Source organism: Trachinotus anak, unplaced genomic scaffold (genome assembly GCF_046630095.1).
Source record: "Trachinotus anak isolate AG129_WGS33_773 ecotype Australia unplaced genomic scaffold, CSIRO_AGI_Tana_v1 ptg000010l, whole genome shotgun sequence".
NCBI classification, from domain to species: domain Eukaryota; kingdom Metazoa; phylum Chordata; class Actinopteri; order Carangiformes; family Carangidae; genus Trachinotus; species Trachinotus anak.
Genome location: NW_027273861.1, coordinates 14,638,333 through 14,662,814, shown reverse-complemented (window position 1 = coordinate 14,662,814; position 24,482 = coordinate 14,638,333). Strand labels below are relative to the sequence as shown.

General features: G+C 40.1%; 1 protein-coding gene across 1 annotated transcript in view; it reads left to right on the top strand.

Annotated features, from left to right (window-relative positions):
• LOC139627124 (voltage-dependent R-type calcium channel subunit alpha-1E) overlaps positions 1–24,482 on the top strand; it is a 93,943-nt gene that overhangs the window by 39,530 nt on the left and 29,931 nt on the right. Inside the window, exons 5-10 of the mRNA XM_071487808.1 lie at positions 1,075–1,180; positions 1,406–1,545; positions 18,429–18,532; positions 19,460–19,618; positions 20,998–21,188; positions 23,879–23,982. Of these exons, the coding sequence (XP_071343909.1) occupies positions 1,075–1,180; positions 1,406–1,545; positions 18,429–18,532; positions 19,460–19,618; positions 20,998–21,188; positions 23,879–23,982 (804 nt within the window). The remainder of the gene's footprint in view (positions 1–1,074; positions 1,181–1,405; positions 1,546–18,428; positions 18,533–19,459; positions 19,619–20,997; positions 21,189–23,878; positions 23,983–24,482) is intronic.

Genomic DNA, 24,482 nt, shown 5'->3' with positions numbered 1-24,482 from the left:
CTCTGTTTATTTAGCTTCTCATTGCTCACATGTCCCTGAGTAACCCTGCTGGGTACAGCTGCCAGCACATCGATCTATCTGGTGTCAGTCTTATTTGGTCTTGTTGCCTCCTCCTCACCCACCTATTTCACAAGCTTCTGACTCTAGGTATAACCATCATCTTCTTCTCCACTGGTCACCCTTCATCGCCCTTATCACTCGCTCCTCATTTCATTCTTCCCTGTTATCTCTGCCTCCTTCTTTCTTCCGCTCTCCCTCCCTGTCTCCTCTCTGCAGATTTAAGCTCCCTTCCTTCCTACCTCTCCTGCACATAACCAGGAGAGAGGGGACTGCCCACGCAGAGCATTAGATAAAGAGCACATTGCTGGCTTAGCTCAACCCCAGAGCAGCAGGAGTTGAACTGACAACCAATACAGGTCCCATAGAACAGGCTGTAAAGCTTGTAGTAAGAGTGACCCTGTTCGGAGGATCACATCTCAGGCCCACCCACTCTTCCCTCCTTGATAAACCCCCTGTTGCCTGTGTGTGTGTCTGTGTCTGTGTGTGTTTGTGTGTGTCGCTGTCTGTTGCAGCTGACCTCAGATAAGGTGCAGCCTGTGTCTGGTTGTGTCTACAGCCCCAGGGTGAATAACATGCCAGGTTAATTCTGTTTCATACGGAGGAATTAATGTCATGTTGACTATCTTTGCTTACTTGACACTGTAATTGCAGTGCAGCTGGGCTTGATTGACTGTGTGCTGTATAGAAATCATAACGCGAATGCCTTTTTACACTGTTCACATTTCCTGAACTGCTGTTGTGTCCTGATGAATAGAGCCCATCACATTTGAGTTTGACTGTGACCTAGAAACCTGTTTAGAGCTTTCTTTGTGTCTGTCTGTTTGCTTTTCTGTAAATAAGCCATATGTCACTTAAACAGATATATTTTTTTCTTATTTCCAACATACCTTGAATAAAAAATACCTTTTGATAACACTGACATATTCAGTGAGAGTAAATAGGCTTTGAATTAACTAGATTATCAATATTAAATCAGGTAAAAGTTTACTAAGTTCCTTAACTTCAGGCCTCCACTCCATTTGAGTACATGATCCTCGCCACCATAATTGCCAACTGTATTGTCTTGGCTCTGGAACAGCACCTTCCTGGAGAGGACAAAACACCCATGTCCAAGAGACTGGTAAGATCTTCACACATGGAAACACACACACACTTCACAATCTTCTGTCAAGTTGCTAAAACGAAAAATTAGGTCTAAACTGCCTCTGATGGAGCTTATAGATCCTCAGAAAAAGGTTGACCCCAGTCTTGACACACACCTGAATGCAAGGTGCTTCCATTTCAGTTCAGTGCAAGCTAATGCTCATTCTGGTTACCTCACTGCACTCTTGCTTTGCACTAACAGGAGAAGACAGAGCCCTACTTCATCGGGATGTTCTGTTTTGAGGCTGGGATAAAGATCATCGCTCTGGGCTTTGTATTTCATAAAGGGTCCTACCTCAGGAATGGATGGAACGTCATGGACTTCATTGTTGTCCTCAGTGGGTGAGTCAAACTGTGTGTGTGTGTGTGTGTGTGTGTGTGTGTGTATTTGGATGCAGATCTGTGAAACAGGATTATGAATTGAAAAGGATGGTGATTCTGTGAGATTTATTGTATTGCAAACACACCATGTTCTTGTGCTCTTCTTAATTGTTTGTGTTTTTTAATATGCAGCTCACAGTTTATTTCTAGCTGGTATGGTTGCTCAAAAATGGCTGTCTGCTTCCTTGTTGCTTGTTGCAATGTAACACCTACACACTGAAAATCTTCCCTTTATTTTTGAATTTACACTGCCAAATCCTAAGTGAACAAAGATTTGTGCGCAGAGGTCACACAAGGAGCTTGTTTAATATATTTTTCATGGCTTTTGGATGTGACGTGTATCTTAAATATTTCAGTAGTCTTGTTTAGCTGTTTGTTTCACCTCTCCTGGGCCATCTATTGTTCTGAATGTCCATTTTGTTTAATATCAGTCTCCTTATACTACAAACCCGTGTTATAGGAGACCTTTTGTTGTAGTTGGCTCTCTATCCTATTAAAACACCCCACAGTCTGTAACCATGCATTTAGAAGTGGTGTAAATGCAAACTAAACTAGAAGGGCATTCACAGACTGCAGATCTCCAAGGCCAATGTCAGACAACATACAAAAGACTTAAAAGAAAAATTTAAACTCATAGTAAATGCCACCAAAATTAACTTAAATCCCTCCACCAAGTTTGGTAAAATTGGTTCAGTATATTTTGTGTAATCTTTCTGACAAATAACCAGACACGAGTGGAAAGAACCTCCTTGGCCGAGGTAATAATGTTCTTGTTTGACTACTTCAGGTGTTTGTCTGTGCTTCATTTCCTGCTTCAGAAAGAATCAGATGAGGTCAGCGTGTGATATCAGCAGATCACATGACACATCGGCCCAGAAAGACTTTTTGCCAAATATAAATTACAAAAGAAACAGGGAAACCTTCCATCATGCCTATTTGTTCTCATTTGTTTGAGCTAGAGTAACAGGTTTTATTGAAAGTGATCAGCTGCTGTGCTTGAATAACTTATCTAGTGTTGAATATATCTATGGTGTGTAGACACATTTGATTGTCAAATCAAAGTTACAGGGAAGAAACTGTAAAACTAGTGCAGTCAAACCTTTGTTGTGTCCAAAATTAGATTCTTGTTCACTCATTTTCCCTTATAATAAACACTTGATAGAAAACTGTCACTGGCAGCTGTGATATCAGACATGTCAACAGCAATTTTTCACATCTAGTGTTTCACTTTGGATTTGGACATGGAGAGAAAAAAGGGCACTAGGTAGCAAACAGGAAATGAGTTAGGTCAACGCCTTTATGAAGGTTCCCTGTTGAGCTTTGGACTTGGTGCCATGGAGCTGTTATTCTTTGAGTCTGTCCCGTTGTGTTTCTCTTATGCATGCACATGAGGACACTGGTGATTTGATACAGAGTCCTATTAGTAATGTCACACTGTTCCACCAATCAACAAGTTGTTTAAAGGTTAGGACGGAAATACACTCAATGCATTTGTTAGAGGTCAAGAATACACACAGTGATTTTTGGTGAGTAACACTGAATGTAAACTAGAGCTGAAATGATTAGTCAATTAATCGATCTGAAAATTAATTGGCAACTATTTTGAAAAGTGATTATTCGTTTCAGTCACTCTTAAGCAAAATGCCAAAATTCAGCTTCATCAAAGTGAATATTTGCTAGTTTTCTGCTTTATTAAACCAGATATGTTTGGCTTTTGGAGTATGAAGAACTGGGTTTTGAGAAATTTTTCACTTTTTTCATTTCATTTTTATGCATGAAACAATTTATTGATCTATTTAGAAAACTAATCACTAATTAATAATGAATATAAAATCTTAGTTGTATTCATAAAGTAAACATAACTTTGATTGTTTACAAGAAAACTCTACAGTGCACCTTTAACTTCAACCTGATTCCACCTGAGCACCATGTTGGATTAACCTGAACGTCGAAGCTGTCGTGGGCTGAGCCGAAGTGACACCGCGAGTAGCTGTGGACTCTTGTGAGATGGTAACAGCTTATAAGCCCTCACCTGTCTACTGTGTACTTACTGTACATCAATTACCCTCCAGTAAAAGGCCCAGGGGGCTTATGTTTACCAGTTAGTCTGTTCTGTGGGGGAAAGTTGTTAAATTAAAGGGCATTTCACGCCAGTCTCCCTCTCACAAGAGGTAGGTGCTTCACCAGTCAGAGCAGAGAGAGGAAGTGTTTATGGTTTCAAAGGAGGAGCTTGATGAGACAGCAGATTAACCTAAACACCCCTCTCTCTCTCTCTCTCTCACATATATGCACACACACACATACACACATGCACACATATGAAATATTAATCAATTCACAGCGCAGAAATACAAAGGGTGGCAGACAGGGTTCTTAGAGAATTCTACATGATTCTGGCTGCTCAATTATTGATGAACTGAGCTCAGGCTGCTTGACGATGCTCCACTCGCTGTTAGAGAGAGGAAGGATGCAAGGTTCGAGGAGGAAAGAGGAGGAGAGAAGAGTATGAGAGAGGCATGGTATAAAGAGAAGTGTTGTGAAACATAGAGCCTCCTGCCTCTCTAGCATGTTGATCACTTGATGTTTGGCAGTGGTGAAGACGCTCAGCCTCACAGCAAGTTGATATACGACCAAAATTAGAAGCTTAATTAAAACACAGTGAGACAAAAACATGCTAATGGATTGTTCTAATCGCACCTTCCTGAATAGGGACAGAGAGGAAGGGACCGAAGACTCCAGAGGCTCTCCCTACAGAGACAGCTGCTATAATCAGTCTTTACCTTTCAGTGAGCTCTTTGCATGGATTAGGCAGTACTTATTGATGTGTTGGTTTTTTTCTGGCACACAGGTCAGCCTGTGCTGAGGCTGAAGTCTTTTGATTTGACCCAAACAAATGCAACCTAAATACATTTGCAACCGTTTGTGCAGATTCTGATGTTACAAATGATCACTAAGCTTTCTTTGGCATTTACTGAACAATTATTTGGTAGTAAGATGACGGCAGGGCTAAATACATCCAAAAAAACAGAAAAACAGCAAAGGCATTTTTTCTCTTATGTGGAGACGTGCTCGAGCTGGATGAAATAGCCTTTCAGGTCTCATTTTATTAATATTCAGCATGATAAAGTGAGCTGCAGATAGATCCCTCACTAAATTATCATTCTGGCCACAGCAAAGATAAATTAATGAAAATGTTCTTTCTCTCTCTCTCTCTCTCTCTCTTACATGCTCTATCTCTCTCTCACTCACTCTCTCTCTCTCTCTCTCTCTCTCTCTCTCAAACACACACACACACACACACACACACACACACACACAAACACACACACACAGGCCATCACTCGAGGTTTGCAACCTTATTAAAGAGTGAATGAAGCTTATGAGATCTGCTGATAATATTAGATGAGTCACCAGTGCTGTCTATCAGTCAGTAATTAGGAGGCTTCTGCAGACAGGGTCACAGACTGTGTTACAACTACACACAGATCCCCCATAACCTTCTCACACACACAGTATGCATGCATAGGCAAATTCAGAGGCATATAGTATAACCATCATTAACTAAAAATATATGCTTTTCTATTATTAGTCATATTCACATAGTCTTATGTACCACAAAAATGAAATTGTCAAATAAATGTAACTCTGACAAAAAACTAAACCAAAGACTGAAAAGTGGCAGCAGGATAAAATAAATTCTAATAAAGACATAATAGTCAAGTACATTTAATATAATTTTTGAGCATTTATAATAAATAAGAGAAGAGAAATAACAGGACATACAGTTGAGAGAGAGACAGAAGGGGATTGGCATTAAACAAGGGGCCCCGCTTGGACTCAAATCACAGACATTGCTGTTCAAGGTCTGTGACCTAATTCCTAACATGGAGAACCCCACGTCAATTTTATGTGTATCGTATAGAATCACAAATAGTATAGACTGCGCAACTTGTGACACTGTGTATCTAGAAAGGGCGTCATCACTGATTTAGATATGGAAAAACTCCCAAATAAACCATTCAATCAAAAACAAAGCAAGAAAGGTCAGGAAGAATAACAAAGGAAAGAACCCTCGATATCAATAGTACAATTACAATATGGAAAACAGAGTGACACAGAGTATGAGGCAAATTAAGTGCAAACATTAAGCAACTTCGGGTGCAGCATTTGATCAGTGTGTGCAAGTCTAGTTCAGAGCCTACACACACTATTTTTAGCCAGTCAATTAAAAGACTTATTGTATTTGAATTGACTTAATATGTTTTCAGTCCTGGAGAGATTAAGTGCACAAAATATCGTGAAAACTTTTAAATTAACATTAGAAAATAGTAAATGAAACATTTTTGACTGGTCTTATGGAGTGGTGACGAGGGATTATTTGCCTGGTGGGGCTCCAGACACTGAAGGCCTCTGGTTACACGGACAGGTGCAACTTGTCCCTTCAGGTTTGGCGTGCAGCAAGTAACTGAAAATGTATTTAAAAAAACAGCCACACTGAAAAAAGAGATGTCCACTCACCGACGTTTGCAAGCGTAAAAATAAATGAATAAATAAAAAGTAAAAAATAATTCATGGAATCCCTCGGGCTGCAAGGTCTTTATCAGGAAAACATCAATGTTAAAAAAAACAACTTCACGTATGTATCATGTGACATCTTTGTAGGTGTAGCTGTTGAAATGATGTATCAATAAAAAATTGACAATGCACATTTCAGTGTTCAGACAACCTCTCCTTTTCTTTTTCATGTCGTTTTTGTCCTGCACCTTTACCCAGCTGGGGTTAGAGGTTCACACTATCCAGCTTCTTTAACCCCAACTACATTGACTTACCAGTTTATTAATATTTACCTCTATAGCCTAATGCAATTCAGTACCATTGCCCTGCAATAAATCCTATCCTTTGTGACGCCTGTTGTTGTTGGTATTTTGTGAGAGAGGTGTTGGCTCAGCTCACACGGCTGCACTGACCTGACTCTGATTAATGGTTTTTATTACAGTTTAAGTCTTACAAGAGGGAACTCTAATTTAACTATATTGTAGAAATTTTTGCCCATGGAGGCATAATACACGACTGTTAGCTCAGACTGCAAAGCTTGTGAACCTTTCCTCAGTGGATACCCCTGACTCACTCAACATTATGTGTGAACATGTGTAATTATGGAAGCATTCGCTAACAGTGTCAATGCTGGAGGCCATGATTACCTCAGCAAGCTGCCTTGGTGTTTCAAGATGGCCTGTATTACACAGAGTGTGTGAGTGGGAGGGAGGTATGAAAAACCAGATGGCACTTGCTGTTTCTTTTAAGGCTGGCACTGTGTAGCTGAGGACTGTTGTGGTTGAAATTCAAATCGAGGGGCTGTGGGTTTTCTCAGGCCATCACACAGGCTTCCCCAGCCAGTTACCACTGTTAAAAAGGCAAGCTGTGAGGGAGAGTCAGAAAACAGAGGAGCTGGTAACCCGGGAAAAAATGAAAGGAGAGAAAGAAAGTAAAGAATGCAAAGATGGGGAAAGAGATAGAGCTGGAGGAAATAAGAAGGACGCCTCTATGCGTAATCGTACGTACTAATTGGCACTTTGGCAGTCTCATTCGCTGGCAAGCCCTCCATTAGACTGGCAACAGTTGGCAGAGGGAGACGCCCACCAAGGGTTTGTGTCATCACTATGTGCCAGACACACAGGGAGGGGGATGGGAGGGATAGAGTTAGCTCGCAGAGAGTTGGTGAGTAAGGAGACTGGAGAAGAGAGCATCTCAGCCTCTTCTACATGGCTGTATAAAATCATTTTAGGCGAGAGGAGGAGGAGGAGAAAGAGGGGGGTGTTTTATGTGTCCTTCAGAAAAGCTTGTGTAAAGAGGGTAAGTCAGAACAGGAAGAATAGATGGCTTTGATCTAGCAGATACCTTAAGATACTATATTTTAGGACTTTGAGACTTTTGAGAGATTTGTTTGTCATTACATCAACAAAATAATGTTAAAAGACATGGACACGTGATTGTTTGTTTAACATGCTGAACTTACAGACCGTAAGAAGATATTTTTTCGTTCCAAAATTCAATGGAAAATTGCTTCTTTCCTAGACACTTGTCTGCAGAATTTTACTGCCTGCAGCATAGTGGAGACAGGAAACAAGAGGAGGGAGAGAGATGGGAGGTCACCTGCTGTAAAAGCCCTCACCTGGAATCAAACCAGGAGGCAGTGATTACATGGTCAGCATCTTGGAGAAAGTGTAATAATCAGAAGGATTTTCATGCTCTGCTGTTTTTCAAAAGATCTTGTTTTAATCTGTTGATATCAACCATGAGAAGTTGTTACCTTTTTTAAAGTTGGGGATATTTTAAGTTTTGTTCCTTGTCATGTGGCTAAAAGTGGTGGGGCTGTCTGTCTTCTCCGACCTTTTAGACCTCCACTGTTAATAAACAGAGAGACACAGTGTCTGGTTTTGCTCTGTGAACAGGTAGACGCTGCAACCATCAGTCCTTATTCCTCACTGGGTGTCACAGAAGTGGACTATTTCTACTCTATTACCACAGCTAGCCAGGAGGGAGAGCTAACATGAGAGCCTCTCATCAATCACACCACTTTTTATATCAGACAGCAAGATAAATGTAAGAATATTTCGAGTTTCTTAGCCTATGTATTTACAATTTTTTAATTGAATCCTCTCCTCAGCCTCATCCCTCCTCCTGTCGTGTCTGTAATTTTCCCCTTTCCTTTATTCTTTTATTCCTTTTCTTCAGTTTCAGGTTCTGTGAGTGTTGCTAAAGCTGAGCTGCACCATTTGTGTATATTATTATCTCAGAGAAGATCTCGGGGTGTGAACATACTGTCACTATACCTGACTCACTGAAAGCTGAAACCACAAGTTGTCTGGTGTTCGTGTGTTTGTGCGCATTCATGTGTATGAACCAAATGTGCCACTACTGCATGTCTTTTAGCCAGTAACACCTTCTGTCTGTTTGGCAGTCATACACCTGTTAGAACTGACTATATCAAACTGGCACACACACACACACACACACACACACACACACACACACACACACACACACATCCATATACAGATAAAGAGACAGACCTGTCCTCTCCAATCTTATTTCCCATCTGTTGTCTGATCGATTGATGAGTTCAGACACAGCTGGGGTGGATATGTCCCCCTGAGCTGTTACCGTGGTGACAGAGGACCCCGCCCCAGGTCAGGCTGTCACTGGCTCCCTGTCCTGCTGCTTCTCTGGTCAATGTCGCTACAATTAGACTAGACCAGGACTTATTTGTCAGAGTCTTGTCTTATAGTTTGACGGGGGAATGTGCTCATACACCTGCTCTTTGTCTTTGTGTGTGTGTGTGTGTGACATATGAAGGAGCAGGAGAAAAAAGGAGCAGACAGAGTGCTGGCAACACTTTTCTTTCACTTTTCAATAAGCTTTTGTTTCACAAATCAAACAAAGTGAAACATGAATATGTACTTGGATAAGATGGAGAAAGAATGTGTGAAAAGGAGTGAGTAGTTAGTGGCATTCAATTGACATCTTCGGGGTAAAAGTGGTGTTTTAGCTGTGATCCTGAATTAAGTCAGTGAATAATGAAGATGGTCTGAAGGAAATTGACAGCCTAACAAGCCCGCTCCCCCCCCCCCCCCCCCCCCCCCCCCCCCTCGCTCATTCACACACACCATCTGTACAAAGAGGCTGAGTGCGCTCTGAAACAAAGAGTGTGTCGAGGGCCTTTATGCAGTTTAGTCTGGTATCTGATCAGAGAAGATGAGGTGCCACACTGAGATAAAAGCTGTCCTGATGTTAGCTGGAACTCAAGTCAAATTAAATTCACTTCAGTTACGAGTGAAAGTTACTTGAAAGAGAGTTGAGCTGAGATTCACAAGAATGTTGCTCAATTACAAACACGCAGTTTTTCTTTCGTGCAGACAACCCTTTTGTGAGAGTTTAATTTACACATGCAGTGTATCAGCTTTCAGTCTGATGTTTGCTCCTGTGGTGAAAGACTTGGCTGACTAAATACAAGGAGAACACAGTCTTCCTTCAACTTAAATTATTGTTTAATTTTCTCAGAGGGAGTTTGGAATGACTTTGCATGTTTCAGAGTTAGAGATGGAGGCACCTGGCAGGCTGTACTCCACTCAAAGACCTCGTTCAGTTCTTAGAGACATACACATGCAATGGATTCATTACGACTTACTTTACATTATGTGCGTTACATATGATGTAAAGTTTTACACAGTTTTACAGTTTACATCAAATGCTTAAAGCAATAGTTTGCCATTTTTTAAGAATTGGCAGCAATTGCCAAACAACCAGCAGAGACTCAAAGAAATTACTGGCTCTGGTCAAGAAATAGTCTGGCACATAACCACACCCCCTGAAAAACAGCAAATTATTGTTTTGTCTTAACCGTCGAGTTTTAGTGGCACGAGTAGACAGATTTAATTATCTTTGGATAGAGCCAGGGTAGCTGTTTCTCCCTGCTTCCAGTCTTTATATTAAGCTACGCTAACTGGCTGTTGGTTTTATTTGCATGTTTACTGTACAGACATGAGAGTAGTGTCAGTCTCCTCTTCTAAGCGAACACCCATAATGTTAAACTTTTCCTTTAACATGATTTTCATAAATCTTCTGTAGATGACAACGTAAATACAAGACCCATGTAAATCCAAATAATTATTACTAATTTACTAATTCTAATCAAAGCTGCCACATAGAGGGAAGTGCAAACTGCTACCGTGCCTCAGTTTAAACAGAGCATGCTGCTGAAATGAAGATGATGGAGAAGGTGATAAACTTCTCAGATAAATAAAATAAATAATAAAATGCATTTTGTTTAAATGAAACAAGTTCCCTTTTAACTTCAACATAGTTTTAACTTCATGGCTTTAGTCTGTTTGACCGAAACAGATTTGTGTTAATAACACAGACTGTTTGTAAAGATGGACGTAGCCTCCGTGACATCACCATAGGTTTCTGAAGAGCGGTTTTGAAGCTCAGGGTGGGCAGCGCTGTTACCGCCATCTTGCCAGTGCCTGACCCCCGCCGAACTTCTGGCTAATCCAAAAATGGGCAAAGAGGTGGGGCGTGTGTAGAGCAGAGACTTCAGTGCATGCCTGTTTGTGGCAAGCATGCGTTCAGTCACCTGTCACTCAAAGCAGCATGTCCTCAATTATGCAGAATTTTAAGCCTTAATGCAATTTAAACAGGTGAGTTATATAAAAATTCATTTTCCACATTTTAACATGGGAGGACCACAGTCCCTCTGAAAATAAAGTCTTATTTAATTACACAGTCCCTAGAGGAGTCTGAAGCAGAGCTAATGTGGAGAAATCGTTTTTGGACTTTTATGATACTAAACTAAAACCCATGTCGCCTCTCTCTTTACCTGGTTACAGGCCAAGAATGTTGAGAAGCATTGGAGCAAGTGCCTCTGACAAGCAGCTAGATTGAAGGGATGAGTGTCCACAGGGTCAGGATGTGTACCAAAGTGAGAAATTTGAAGACACTGCAGGTAGTGTGAAATAGCCCCAGTGCTCAGTACTTCATGGTCCAGTGTGCTGAATTATTAGTGGTAGAAAATGAAAAAAAGTTAAAGAAAATAAATGATCTATGGTGGATTTTCATTTAAATTAGAGTAGCACAAACTGATTTTTTTGATGTAGTAAAGCAATAAAGTCTCACTTCAGTTGCTTCAGTCTTACTTTTGCACTTTATATTGGGTGAAAGTGGGTTGAGATTAAATCAGTCCTCAATCCTGAATTCAGAAACTATGGCTATTTATGTACACAGTACATAAGTATGTACCTTTAGACACCCTGACCTATAGAAAACCCCCTTTGAGCTCTGCAAGACTCTGGCTTGGGGGGAAATTACATCATCAATCAACCACAGATTAGCATCAGCAAAATTATATACATAATCCATGTCCGGGCTTCTGTCTGATTTGTGAAGCAGTACTGTATAATGTTTTCAATGAGTCTTGAGGTTTGTAAAAAGCTAATAATTGCAGGTGACAGACATTAAATGCTGCACAGGGTTTTCTGAGGACACCATGTTTGTCATAGCTGAAGCAGCTCCTCGAGCGCTGTTACTGCTTGTATCTTTGCCAGCAAACAGTGTGTTGCATTTGGCTTTGATTTGTCTGCAAGAGACAAAACAGAGCCCTAAGCCAAAATCTATTCATCTTTATTTCTGTTTACCTCCCTTAAAAAATACTGTACATGTATATGATGAGAAAGTTTATCATATAAAATAATCATATATGGTTCTTTTTTTTGTTTGTTTGTTTGTTTTGTCAAATAAGTATCACACAGAAAACCCACAGTATCTAATTTTAAATTCTACTTTCCAAAGATACCAAATATGTCAGGCTAAAATTTGGGGAAATTTGTACAAAATGATGCACAAGACATCTGGAGTATTTCAACATGATGCAAAGGTTCAGCCATAAAAACACACGGAATCTTGCGTTTGAACATTTCACCATGTTAACATTATAAAGCTTTGAAGAAGAGTTGGAACAAGCTGAAACTGAATATATATGGTGTGATTCTGTCTGACAGTTTGGATTAAGATGACTTTAAAACTTAACAGCTGCTTAAGGCTAAACATTATGTCTATTCAGTAATGTGAATTATTACAGTCTTTTAAATCCTTCACTGTTTAATACAGGCATGTTCTTGCTGTGCCTTTGTTAGTGTTGATTAATACACACACTGTGTGGAGGAGCCGACATTATGTAACATTCTCATTTTCAGTCATTGGTTTTTCATACTGTATGTGAACTTTTGTGACCAAGAAAGAGTTGGTGTGCCAACAAGTCATCTCTGCACTGTACTAAATTATCATCTCACTCTCACTCTCTCTCTCATTGTGTTTCTTTGTCTCCCTCCCTCTCTCTCTCTCTTCCAACAGATGGCTAATAAATCATTTACCCAAATAAATTATTCATTCTTGCCAAAGAGCAAACATTTAGCTAACTGACACATAAACCAATATGCAGGGTGATACTCAACTGATAAGTGACTCACATAAAGCCAGGCCAGTATCTCAGGCTGTTGATACAAGGAGCAGTAACATTTGATCTTGCATAACAACTTGAATATCCTGTTTGTGAATAGGGGGGTTCGCTGTGTGTGTGTGTGTGTGTGTGTGTGTGTGTGTGTGTGTGTGTGAGTGTGTTTCAGAGAGAAAGAGAGCAAAAAGGACAGATGAGGGGGGAGGTAAAATGAGAGAGCACACTGTGGGAGGCAGAGAGGCTTATATCAACTGAACCAACCAGAGCAGCAATGTAGGAGTTGCTCCACACAATTCCTTATTCTGTCAAGACAATCCGCTGTACACACTCACATACACCACCCACCACACTGTGGGCCACCAGAGCAGTTATTTTAATTGATTGTGCTGCAGCATCACAGGTCTCAGGTGTGATTTATTATTATTATTTTTAATCCCCATAGGCAAATGCTGCTGAACTGTTCCCTTCCTTCTAAAGACAGGTGTGAATGCTGTGTATTGACCGTATGTGGAAATCTTTGAAGGACAAACTGACCACTCACTGTGTGGCAAGTTTATGTGTTTTCTCCAAGTATCTAAACAAAACTAATCAGCATAAAAACATGCAATTTTGTGTTTAAAACCAACTCAGAATGCTTCATTTAAAGAAAAAAAAACCCTTAAATCTTCTCTGTGGTTTCAAGCGATTTAGCAGGGACGATATTTTCTAACATGGCAGCTGAATTTAAGGATTAGGGTTAGTACCCTTGTTGTACAACAAAAATCATATATATATATATATGTGTGTGTGTATGTATATGTATATATGTATCTCTCTCTCTCTCTCTCTCTATATATATATATATATATATATATATATATATATATATATATATATATATATATATATATATATATATATATATATATATATATATATATATATATATATACACACATATATAGATATATCTTTGACTCTTTCCTTTTTGAAGCAAAGTTTACTGTCTGCTGCAGCCTGTAATTATGATGTGACTTCCAGCTTAGTTGTATCATGTCATGGTGTGTTTCTTCATGGTGCTTATTGCTGGATCTCCTCCTCCTGATGCAATCTACTGCAAACTATGCTGCTTGATACTTGAGCACTGAAACATTAATGACTATAAATTGTACAACTTACTGTATCACCCATATGTATGACTATTTGGTATCACCAGACACAGCTTACACAATTCAATTCAATTCAATTTTATTTTTATAGTGCCAAATCATAATATACATTATTTCAAGGCACTTTACAGGGTAAGGCCGAGAGGTCCTGCAGTTGACCTGCAAACATGCAACTCACCAGAATAGGTCTTTTCCCAGCAGATAGTTTGGGATGTCATTCTAGGAAAAGCACAGGTTTAATTAATGGTATTACTAACAACTGCATTTCATTTAGATAAGACAGTTACGGAGCCATGGTAGCATGCACATTTGAACACTTAATTTGGTTGATTACACCTCTAATCAGGTTGAAGTTGGGCGGAGCTATGCTGGGAATAACATGATGTCACCAAACTCAATGTACCGGTAAGAATGATTGAGGTTGAAGCTGTCTAGCCACCATAGTCTGCATTTCCATAATATTAAGCAATTCAGAGAAATTGTTATTTTTACCTTGGAGGTTGTTTGATTGGATCTGATCCATTTCATTATCAGCTTAAATGTATATGTGGTATATGTGTTTCAGAAAATAAGAATTAACATTTCTTTTTAAATATAGATGTTTTTTTTTTTTTTTTGCCAAAACACTTTTTTTTTTTTTTCAGACAAAATCTCACGATACACCAGAATTATCCTGTGACTCTAGAGCTTAGAACCAGTGGTTTAAACAACACATGCTGTACAGTTAATATCATTACAATAGTCAGGTGTGCTCGTGTCATATTAGTTAGTAGCTTGACAGTGACATGGAGCATAAGTCACAACGTTATCAGTATCACGGCATGGAGGTGTCACGACAGATTTGTCACGCAGCAGGGAGCTGTCAGTTCTGCAGGGTATGTCACTGTTCTTCACTTATCATGGCTGACAACTCAGACCAGGGCATCGGCTCAGTTCACTACAGTGTGTGTCTCACAGGACGCCTGTAGATACGTGCAGGGTGAACAAGGATGTTTATCTGTGTGACAGTTCCTAGTGACTGAAAGTGACTTTATTAACTTGTAGATATACCGGGCACCTGTCAGATGTGTGTTGTCTCTGAGATCTATTGAGATGTCCATAAAGTGACCGCCAGGGTTCAAGCAATCCAGCCCCCTTGACTATCTCATCCAGTTAGTCTCAGAACTGTAACAGACATTTTTTCTTGACAGAGGAAAAGGAGGGAGACTGTGAGACACCAGGGTGCTGTTCTAAGCATCTCAGGGTTAAGAAGACCATGAAATACATGCTTCTACGTTTTAGGGTTGTTTCTGAAATGTATTCTAACTCCATTTGAATTGATCTTACTTTAACAACTACCTCCTACACACAGGAGGAAAGCTACAGGTTACAATATGTAAAAAAAAAAAAAAATCACCTGCAGAAGGAATAGTCTTTATCATTTATTGCTCATTTTATTTGATCTTTTAGTCTGTATTGTCATCATGATGCTCTCTGCGAGTAAAATGCTGTTTAATGCCACATGAGTGATTCCATTTAAATCATAAAATAGGCCTAACCTAATACAACAAACAGATAAATGAATAGTCCTGCAAGAGGGAGAAGGGAAACTACAGGGAGGAAACACATTGTCTGCCAAATTGTTCTTTTGCGCCAAATAAGCCATGTGTTGTGCTTCCCTTGGCTGATTTAAATCTGCCAGTTTCTGTGGCCAACCTTCACCTTCCTCGTCTCCGTCATATAGGGGGTGCCAATGTCCAGACGGCATCAGTGTGCAGCATAGCTGTCACAGTGATGCTTCTAAAATGCTGTGACAGAGAGAATTGTGGATTACTGGATGTTTTGGCAACATCTTTATTTTGTTTTGCCATCATCTGTTGGTGAAGAGTTACCTCTGCCTCCAAAACAGTTTTAACTTATCTGACTAAGAAGTCTCCTCCTCTTGAACTATTTTGTTTAGTTTTGATACATTTCTCATTTTTACTATAGACTATGTACTGTGTTAACTAGATACTTCTCTCTTCTTTGATAGAGATTACGCAGTCCTGACCATTACAAAGAGGCTTTTTAAACCAAGAGGCCAATAAAAAATCCAAGCAGGAGTCAGGAGGTAGTAAGTAAATATTAAAATATATATCTGTTCCAACTGGAAGCACAGAGAGGAAGCAAGCAGAGAGCCAGAACCTGGCTTCTCATGTTGTAGATTGGCAATCAGACCAGACCAGGTTCTCCTGAGGAGACAGACATGAAAATTCAGCGAGCCGGCAGTTCACGCTGTAAATTAGCTTATATTTGCTATTGTTATTGTTTCACATAAGCCATACATTTCTATTTTGTTTCTTTAATATATATATTTTAACTAGCAGACAGTTAAACAAACTAGTTTACTGTAATATGAATTTGTCATCTTTTTCAACACCATGGACAACTCAGCTATACACATGTATTCATACTTTACTCCAGTGAGATTTTATCCAAGTGGAGTTGAAATACATATTTTTTTTCGGAACATCAAACACATGTGCCCTCTTTAAAGGAGAAAAGCAGCAGCTAACAGAGAAATTTACATGTAATATTTTTCGCGAATGTCTAGGTATATTCAAATGTGCATCCTGTATATCGAGAACTTCTTTCATCTAGCTAATAAAGCAGTTTATCTCTTTTAGCCTTAGCAGTTACTGGCAGTGCACTATCAGCGTGACAGTGATACTGACCTGCAGACTGCAGCCAAGGACACAGACGCAAATTAGAAAAGAGCAGCATCTTTTTAACTGTAATATCTCTGTCTTATCTGCAAGCATGAACACAGAGTATCTTGTCTTACACCTTGGCTTAGAAACAACCTTACACACAAACATGACACTGATCACATGATTTCTGACTGCAAACAAGGTATGGATTTTGTAACTTTGGTTGGACTGTAAGAGCATCCCGCTCTTAGAAACCACTTTAACCTTTATAAACAGTCATTACTGGAATTACTGGGGCCGAGGACATCCACTGAATACCAACAGCCGTAATGAGGAAGCCGTTTTTAGACCCTCCATCCCGTAGTCTCCATAACAACTAAAGAGCAGCCAGGACTGAATAATGGCCTGAAGAAAGATGGAGAGATGGAGGAAGTGGAGGATGAAATGGCAAAGGTGGCAGGAGGCAGTGGAGGGACTGATTGGGGGAAAAGGAGGGAAAGAGTTGTTGGGACTGGGGTAAAAAAAAAGGATAAAAAGGGGGGAAAAATCCAAAGGGATATAGTTTGAGGTGTGAAACTCATGAGGATAATTCAAATTCTATATTTGTATGGATGATGGTGAGCTATTTTAATCTTTCTCTCCTCTCCCCTCATTCTCTCTCTTTCTCTCTCTTTCTTTCTCCTCTTAATTAAATCAGATGACGCTTTGTGTCTCCTGACTCTATAGACAGGACTAATTCTGACCACCCTATCACTGAAATGCAGCTGGGTCTGTGTTGCTGGTTTTAGCTGCATGATGATCAAGTGTACAATCATGGCAGAGCAAATTACTGCACCTAAAGATGGCTCTTGAATCATGTGTTTACAGTGCTGCAGCCCTTTTACATCATCAACATATCCATTACCTTACAAATTCTTATATGTTGTTGCCTTCATCTTTGTCCTCTCTTCATTATCAAAGTGAGTCTAATGAGTGTAATTATTTAGCAACCGTTGGTTTCAGAAGAGCAGTGTACTCTCACTCAGCACAGTAAAAGTTGCAGTTACAGAAATAAAATGCTGTGCCTCTCTATGGCAAAAAAACATGTCCTGAACTCTCCCTTTGCTGTTTATATTTTCATTTTTTCATTACCTCATTTCTCCAGCTCTGTCTCTCACTCAGTAGGCATCCAGGTGGAGGGGGAATAAATGTGTGTTTGGGTCACTGGAAAATGGTAAAACAGAATAAGAGTCAGAAGTGCAACTATAATTGGGGAGGGGATTGAGAAGGAGGGTGATGAGAGGAGACAGGTTTAGGGATGAAGAGCAATGTGTGAGGGTGTAAAAGAGAGAAAAGGGAAGCAGGAGGGCAGACTAATGAGGAAGCTTTTCTTCTCCTCATCAGTCTGAGAGCTGAAGGCCACAGAGGTGTATTTACAGGGTGGAGGGAATAGAGGAGACCAAACAAGACAAACAAAGTAAAAATGGAACTTCTGAAAGACTCTGCTTTGTGTAGCAGATGAAGGATCGATGTGTTTATGTGTGTGTGTGTGTGTGTGTGTGTGTGTGTGTGTGTGTGTGTGTGTGTGTATGTGCGTGCGTGCGTGTGCATGCATGTGTTTGTCCGTGAGCATCATGTCTCTCCAGCCTAAGGGTGTCCTGCCTTCCCTTGATGGAGCTGCTTTCTTTGTTCTCCTCCTAAATAACAGTTGTCACAGCCATCCTCCCACACACATAGGGAAACAGCCAAAAGCCCCAAAAGCGTCCTTGTTGTTTTCTCTGCCTGCTGGAGACCCTCACATCTTCACACTCCGTATCTAAGCACTGCAGCCGTCCTCCAACGTGGCGCGTGATGGCTTTAGTGTGTGTATGTGCGTGTGTGAGTCCCCTTTTTGACACAACTCCACTCAGCTTAGAAACCGTAAAATTACAGCATTCATAGGCATCTGCAAGGCACAGGTAATTGTGCTCCATCTCTCTGTCCTCTGGTTGTGTGGGTTTGCGTTTGGACAGTCATATGTGGTGTTTACCCCTGTAGGATCCTGGCTGCAGCAGGGGCACATATGAACATCTCAGTGGACCTGAGGACTCTGAGGGCGGTGCGAGTGCTTCGACCCCTCAAACTGGTCTCAGGCATCCCCAGTAAGTACCACAACTATGATACAAATATCTTTTTATGACAGTCATGGCCATAGCTTTCCCTTTTCATTTCATTTCAACCAAATTCCAAAAAAACCATATGTTCTCACTTTCCTTAAGTAGTATATAGTCACACAGACAGTTATAGTTTTGGTTCTGTTTGATATTGGCCTCTGAGATTCCTGCCACCACCTTAGTACAATAAAACAAAGTGGGATTTCGTTTGTGACACACAAAACTGAAAAACATTACACTTAAAATATTTTGCACAGTATATGTATACTAATAATAAATAATGCTGGAACACTTGGCTTAAAGGACAAAGGTGAACTGGCACTGGAGAAGAGGAGCACAGAAACAAAATACACTGAGAAGGGGAAGACAATGAGACACAGGTGAAATTAATGGGGCAGGGCAGACAATCACATTGTTAGGAGGCACACTAGGGCAGGAAGTGAAGGATCTGATATGAGTAACACAAAATAAAATAGGAAATGCTTCATAGTAAAAAATAAGGAAAACTTATTATTTTAAGCAATGATGTCTGATGTAAATTCCAGGCCAATATCAGCACAATGTAGTTATGTAACCCTAAACCAGGGCTGCAACTTTTCAATATACATTATTCTGCTGTTTGTTTTCTCTGTTGCTCTGTTAATTGTTGGTCTATGAAACTTTTTTTTGCATTTTTGCTTAGAAAAAATATTACTTGAATGATTAATTGATGATTGATAATTAAAGTCTACTTTAATTATCAATCAGTCTACTAATCAATGAATTGACTAATCATTTAGGGTCTTCTATTTTTTATATTGTAAAGAAAGGGTTAAATAGTTAAATTTCTTTATGAGCTGAATGTTAGTGTTGAAAGGTTTGTAAGAGGTGTGCTCTCACATGAATTCTGCTGGTCACTGTGTGCTTTACTTCCAGGTCTGCAGATAGTCCTGAAGTCTATAATGAAGGCTATGGTCCCTCTGCTGCAGATCGGCCTGCTCCTGTTTTTTGCCATCCTCATGTTCGCCATCATTGGCCTGGAGTTTTACAGCGGCAAACTGCACTTCACCTGCATACCAGAGCCTGGAATACTTGGTACAGACACACTCATAGTTTATCTCTATAGTATACAGGTACACACTGTTACACACAGCACCGAAAGCAGATTTCTTTTCATACATAACTACACATGCACACGCATGGACATATATTCCCATCTGCTGTTTCACACAGACAGCAAGATGAGGAGATGGAAACATAATATTTGTAATCTGTGAGTCTGTTAAGTATATTTAGACACACATAGACACACAAGTACACAGTGCTTTACACTACTACTATTTATGATGGGACCCAATATAAACATCCTTTTATTACTGTTATTCAGATGTTTTTATTCATCTTCAGCCAAGATCTAATTTGAATTGCATTGGAAAACAGGAAATTGTCTCAACACCTCCACCACACACTGGTGGCATGGATGGAACAAAAGAGAACAATTTGTAGAAAGGACCTGATATGGTTGTGAATAATGCATAAATGTGAACCAATAAAAGAATCATTTTAGAAGTATTTTTGACAATAAACTGAGTCATAGAGCAGAAAAACAAAGAGACAGGACTGAGCTCATTGTCTTACTGGTGTCATTGTTCACTGTACGTTTATGTGTGGCTTTATGTCATGTATGTTTACGTAACTCTTTAGGAACCAGCTCTATTGTCATAATCACTAATGCATACACACATGCGTACACACAATGGCATCCCAGGCTGCACCTGGAGACTTGATCAAACCAAACAGTTGGCATTGTTGTCCTGTATAATTAAATCCTGTATAATTAAATCCAACAAATGCTGTGTGCCACAATGGCTCCTTGTACATTCACAGCTGTCATTAACCTCTGAGCTGTCCCCGTCACACTGAAGCTGAATGGACAGTTAGATAACACTGACAGACTGATGTGAGTATTTTCTGTCAGGGGATGGTCACATTACTGTTCAGGCAGGTACTCTGCTCTTCCATTGTTTGATGGAGAGGTTTTTTTGCTTTTTTATATCAATGGTCTCTAATTCATTCTTGCTGTGCACTCTGACATTTGACTTTATCAAAAATGTATCCAGTAAGACATCTTTGAGGATAAGAATTCACTGTCGCACAAGTGAAATGTTGAGCAATAATGAAGGGCATTGTTGCTGACTGGGTACATAGATTTGGTTAAATTTTGTGCACTCGAGCTTAAGAGACATTAAAGCGAAAGATTTATACTCCCAGATTCTGTGTGAAAGCTGTTAAATGCACGATTGCTTTCAAATGACAGTGATCACTATGGTGGTAACTTTTAGATACCGGAGAACATTGAATTCATCGAACATGGGTAATTTGCTGTCTGACTTATGGAACTTTGATTATATGTGTGATTTGTAATATACTGTATTTTTGCATTTTGGTCACTATTTACACACCTCTCTGTTCAGAAAATGAGACAGTGGATTCCTCTGAGTCTGAGTTCCCGTGTGGCGTGCGTCAGTGTCCAGCCAAATACACTTGCAACCATACCTGGATTGGCCCAAATGATGGCATCACCCAGTTCGACAACATCCTGTTTGCTGTTCTCACTGTCTTCCAGTGCATCACTATGGAGGGATGGACTACTGTGCTCTACAATGTAAGACAGCTCACACACACATGCACACACACGTGTGCCACTCACAATATTTTTCTGGATTGCTGCAAATTATTGAGGTGCAGCAGTGTTTTGTTTCAATTTAGACTCAATTAACCCTAATGAACAGAAGCGGCTGTGGCTCCAGCACGCTGATGGTTGCTGAGTGGATGTCTGCAACCCCTGCATTCGCGTCTCTCAGACTTTTGCCTGTGGGTGGAGAACATGAGGAGGGAGATAACGGGATGATTTCAGTGTTGAAACTGCGGAGTGCTATGTTGATTTCAGTTTTGCTCTCAGTTTGCCATTTTTATTCCCTTAGCCTTGAGAAATGTATAACCTCTTGGAACATGCTGCAAGGCCTGATAGAGATTAGACTTCCCACCTACCAGCTCTGAAATATGACACACTTAAGTATCTCTTAGAAATGTAATCTGGCATTAATGACTGTAAACCTCTGCTATGTATGAATATGAGCATGATGAGTAGGTTGAAAATCTATGGATATGTACATGAACATTTTTAAATCCTCCAAAGCTGTAGAAAAGTAAACGTTAAAACATTTTTATATCATGTTGCATCTCACAGAGACATGTGTTCAAGTGATGAGCATTGAGACCAGTAATAATGTCCTTTTCTGCTGTAGAGTAACTGTCAGATAGGGATGAAATACTGCATTATTCTTCACGGCGATGTCAGAGTGAAAGAAGCGGGCAGGCAGATGCACTCAGACAGTATGTAGACAGAAAGGCAGGCAGTGGCACCATTTGCTAAGTTGATATAGCTGTTGCCTGTGTGACCATTCAACAAATCAAGTCCAATCATGTTCACCTCTGCTTGCAGCAGAGCAGAATTACAAGATCCTGCTCAGACAGGAATACTTAAAAAATCATGTCATTAGAACAGCACCCTGCAAAATGAAAAATGATCATCCTGGCCATGTGGGACTGCGCACTTTTGAAATTTGCAAAGTCACGCAATTATCCAATCATGTGGCTGCAGTGCAGTGTATAAAATCATGCAGATACAGGTCTGAAGCTTCAGTTAATGTTCACATCAAACATCAGAATGGGGAAAAATGTGATCTCAGTGGCTTTGACCACAGTGTGATTGTTGGTGCCAGAGGGGCTGGTCTGAGTATTTCTGAAACTGCTGATCTCCTGTGATTTCCACACACACCAGTTTTAAGAGTTTTTACTCATAATGGTGCCAAAAACAAAAAACAGCCAGTGAGCAGCAGTTCTGTGGACAGAAACACCTTTTTGATGAGACAGAAGATTTACCAAAGTGGTTAAAGTTGACCAGTAACACTAACTGTGGTGAGCAGAGAAACATCTCAGAAAGCACAACATGTTGAACGTTGAGGTGAACGGGCTACAACAGCAGAAAACTGCATCCGGTTCCACTCCTGTCAGTCAAGAACAGAAGTCCGAGGCTGCAGTGGGCACAGACTCACCAAAACTGGGCATAACTGGAAAAATATAGCCTCGTCTGTTGAATCTGGATTTCTGCTGATGTACGCAGATGGTGTCAGCAGTCCAGGGTGGTGGTGGTAGTGTGGGGAATGCACACTTTGGTGCCAAGATACCAATTAATGGTTTGAATGCTACAACCTATCTGAGTATTCTTGCTTTCCATGTTTATCCCTTTATGGCCACAATTTACCATCTTTCAATGGCTACTAAAGCATGATGATGCAACATGTCACAAAGCAAAAGTTGTCTTAAACTAGTTTCATGAACATGACAATGAGTTCACTGAACTTCAGTGGCCTGTCAGGTCACCAGATCTGAATCCAGTAGGGATGTGGTAGAACGGGAGATTGGCAGCATGAATGTGCAGCTGACAAATCTGCAGAAATTATGTGATGCAGTTATGTCAACATAGAGCAGAGTCTCAGTGTTTCCAGCATCTTTAAAAACAAAAAACGATCACAGAATTGAAAGTTGATACACATTACATACTATTTTTTTTTTTTTTTATATTATTTTAGTAAAGCAACAATCATACGCACACACTCAAACACACAAAGTGCTGAGCCAGGGTGTAATTTGTGGTCTGCTGCCTGCTCTTTCAGTTTTTATTGAGATAGATGAAGGCAGATGATTTGTCAGAATGATTGTATTATGTTGTCTGAAGTGATGCTAAATCAAAGCTTTACAGACAAACGAAAAGTGACGGAGGAAAGAGACAGACGACCTGCTGCTACTGTGCTGCTGACCATACAGGCTTACTGTAATTAATATTTACTTTAGTCAGTTTAATCAATATTAAACACACAAAAGTGCACACCTACACTATATGCACATATACTAAAAAAGCACCTTTTTTGGAGACATGAATTTGTTTATGTGCACATACACATCCTGGAAAAAACACTCACTGTGTATACTTTCTCAGGTTCAGGTGCTTTAAAGTAGAGATGCAGCGCACTGGCTCTATATTGGCTTTATACAGCAGTTGTTCACAGAATACCTCCACTCTCCTCCACACTCTCTCTGTGAGGCCGAAGCAGATCAATACACATGATGTCTCTGTTTGGAGCCCTGCCTGCACTCAGGCTCAAACCTTCAGCAGCCACCCAAACACCTACACTTGTGTATTTCTGTCTCGTATCCCAATGGCAGCATGAGTCGAGTCTGCTCCCGCCTGACTTGATTTTACTGAGTTTAAAACTTTTTTTGATGTTTCAGACCGACGATGCCTTGGGCCCCAGCTGGAACTGGCTCTATTTCATCCCTCTCATCATCATCGGCTCTTTTTTTGTCCTGAACCTGGTGCTGGGAGTCCTCTCTGGGTAGGTTCAATCTTTAGTACAGGTTCAGCTCAAGTTCAGTTTAAACTCATCAAGGTTTCAGCCCCTGATTACCAGACAGACTTAGACTGTGTCCCAGTTAAGGGGCGGCTGCCTCTTTGTGCCTGCAGAAGTGCAGCCTGTTGCATATCCAGTCCATTGCATCATGGTCAGTGGTTGAATGGTGCATTCAGGCAGTCCTTGTCCACTTATGAAGTCAGTATAAATCATGCTGTCACATCATATTTACAAGTGTTTGTGTTAATGTCATCGTCACTGTTAAATACACTGCATGATCTTTATCAGTAAAAAAAAATGCTGTAGAATGTAATTAAAGTATAAAGTATAAACGTCTCTTGCTCTTCTTACCAGCCCATTAAACACAAAATCACATCATAGGACCCTTCTCCAGCGATCATTGCTTTAGTCACTGTCTTGTCTGTATATAAGAAATTGTGAAACATTTGATGAATGTACTTGAAGGTGTCCTATGGAATGGGCTA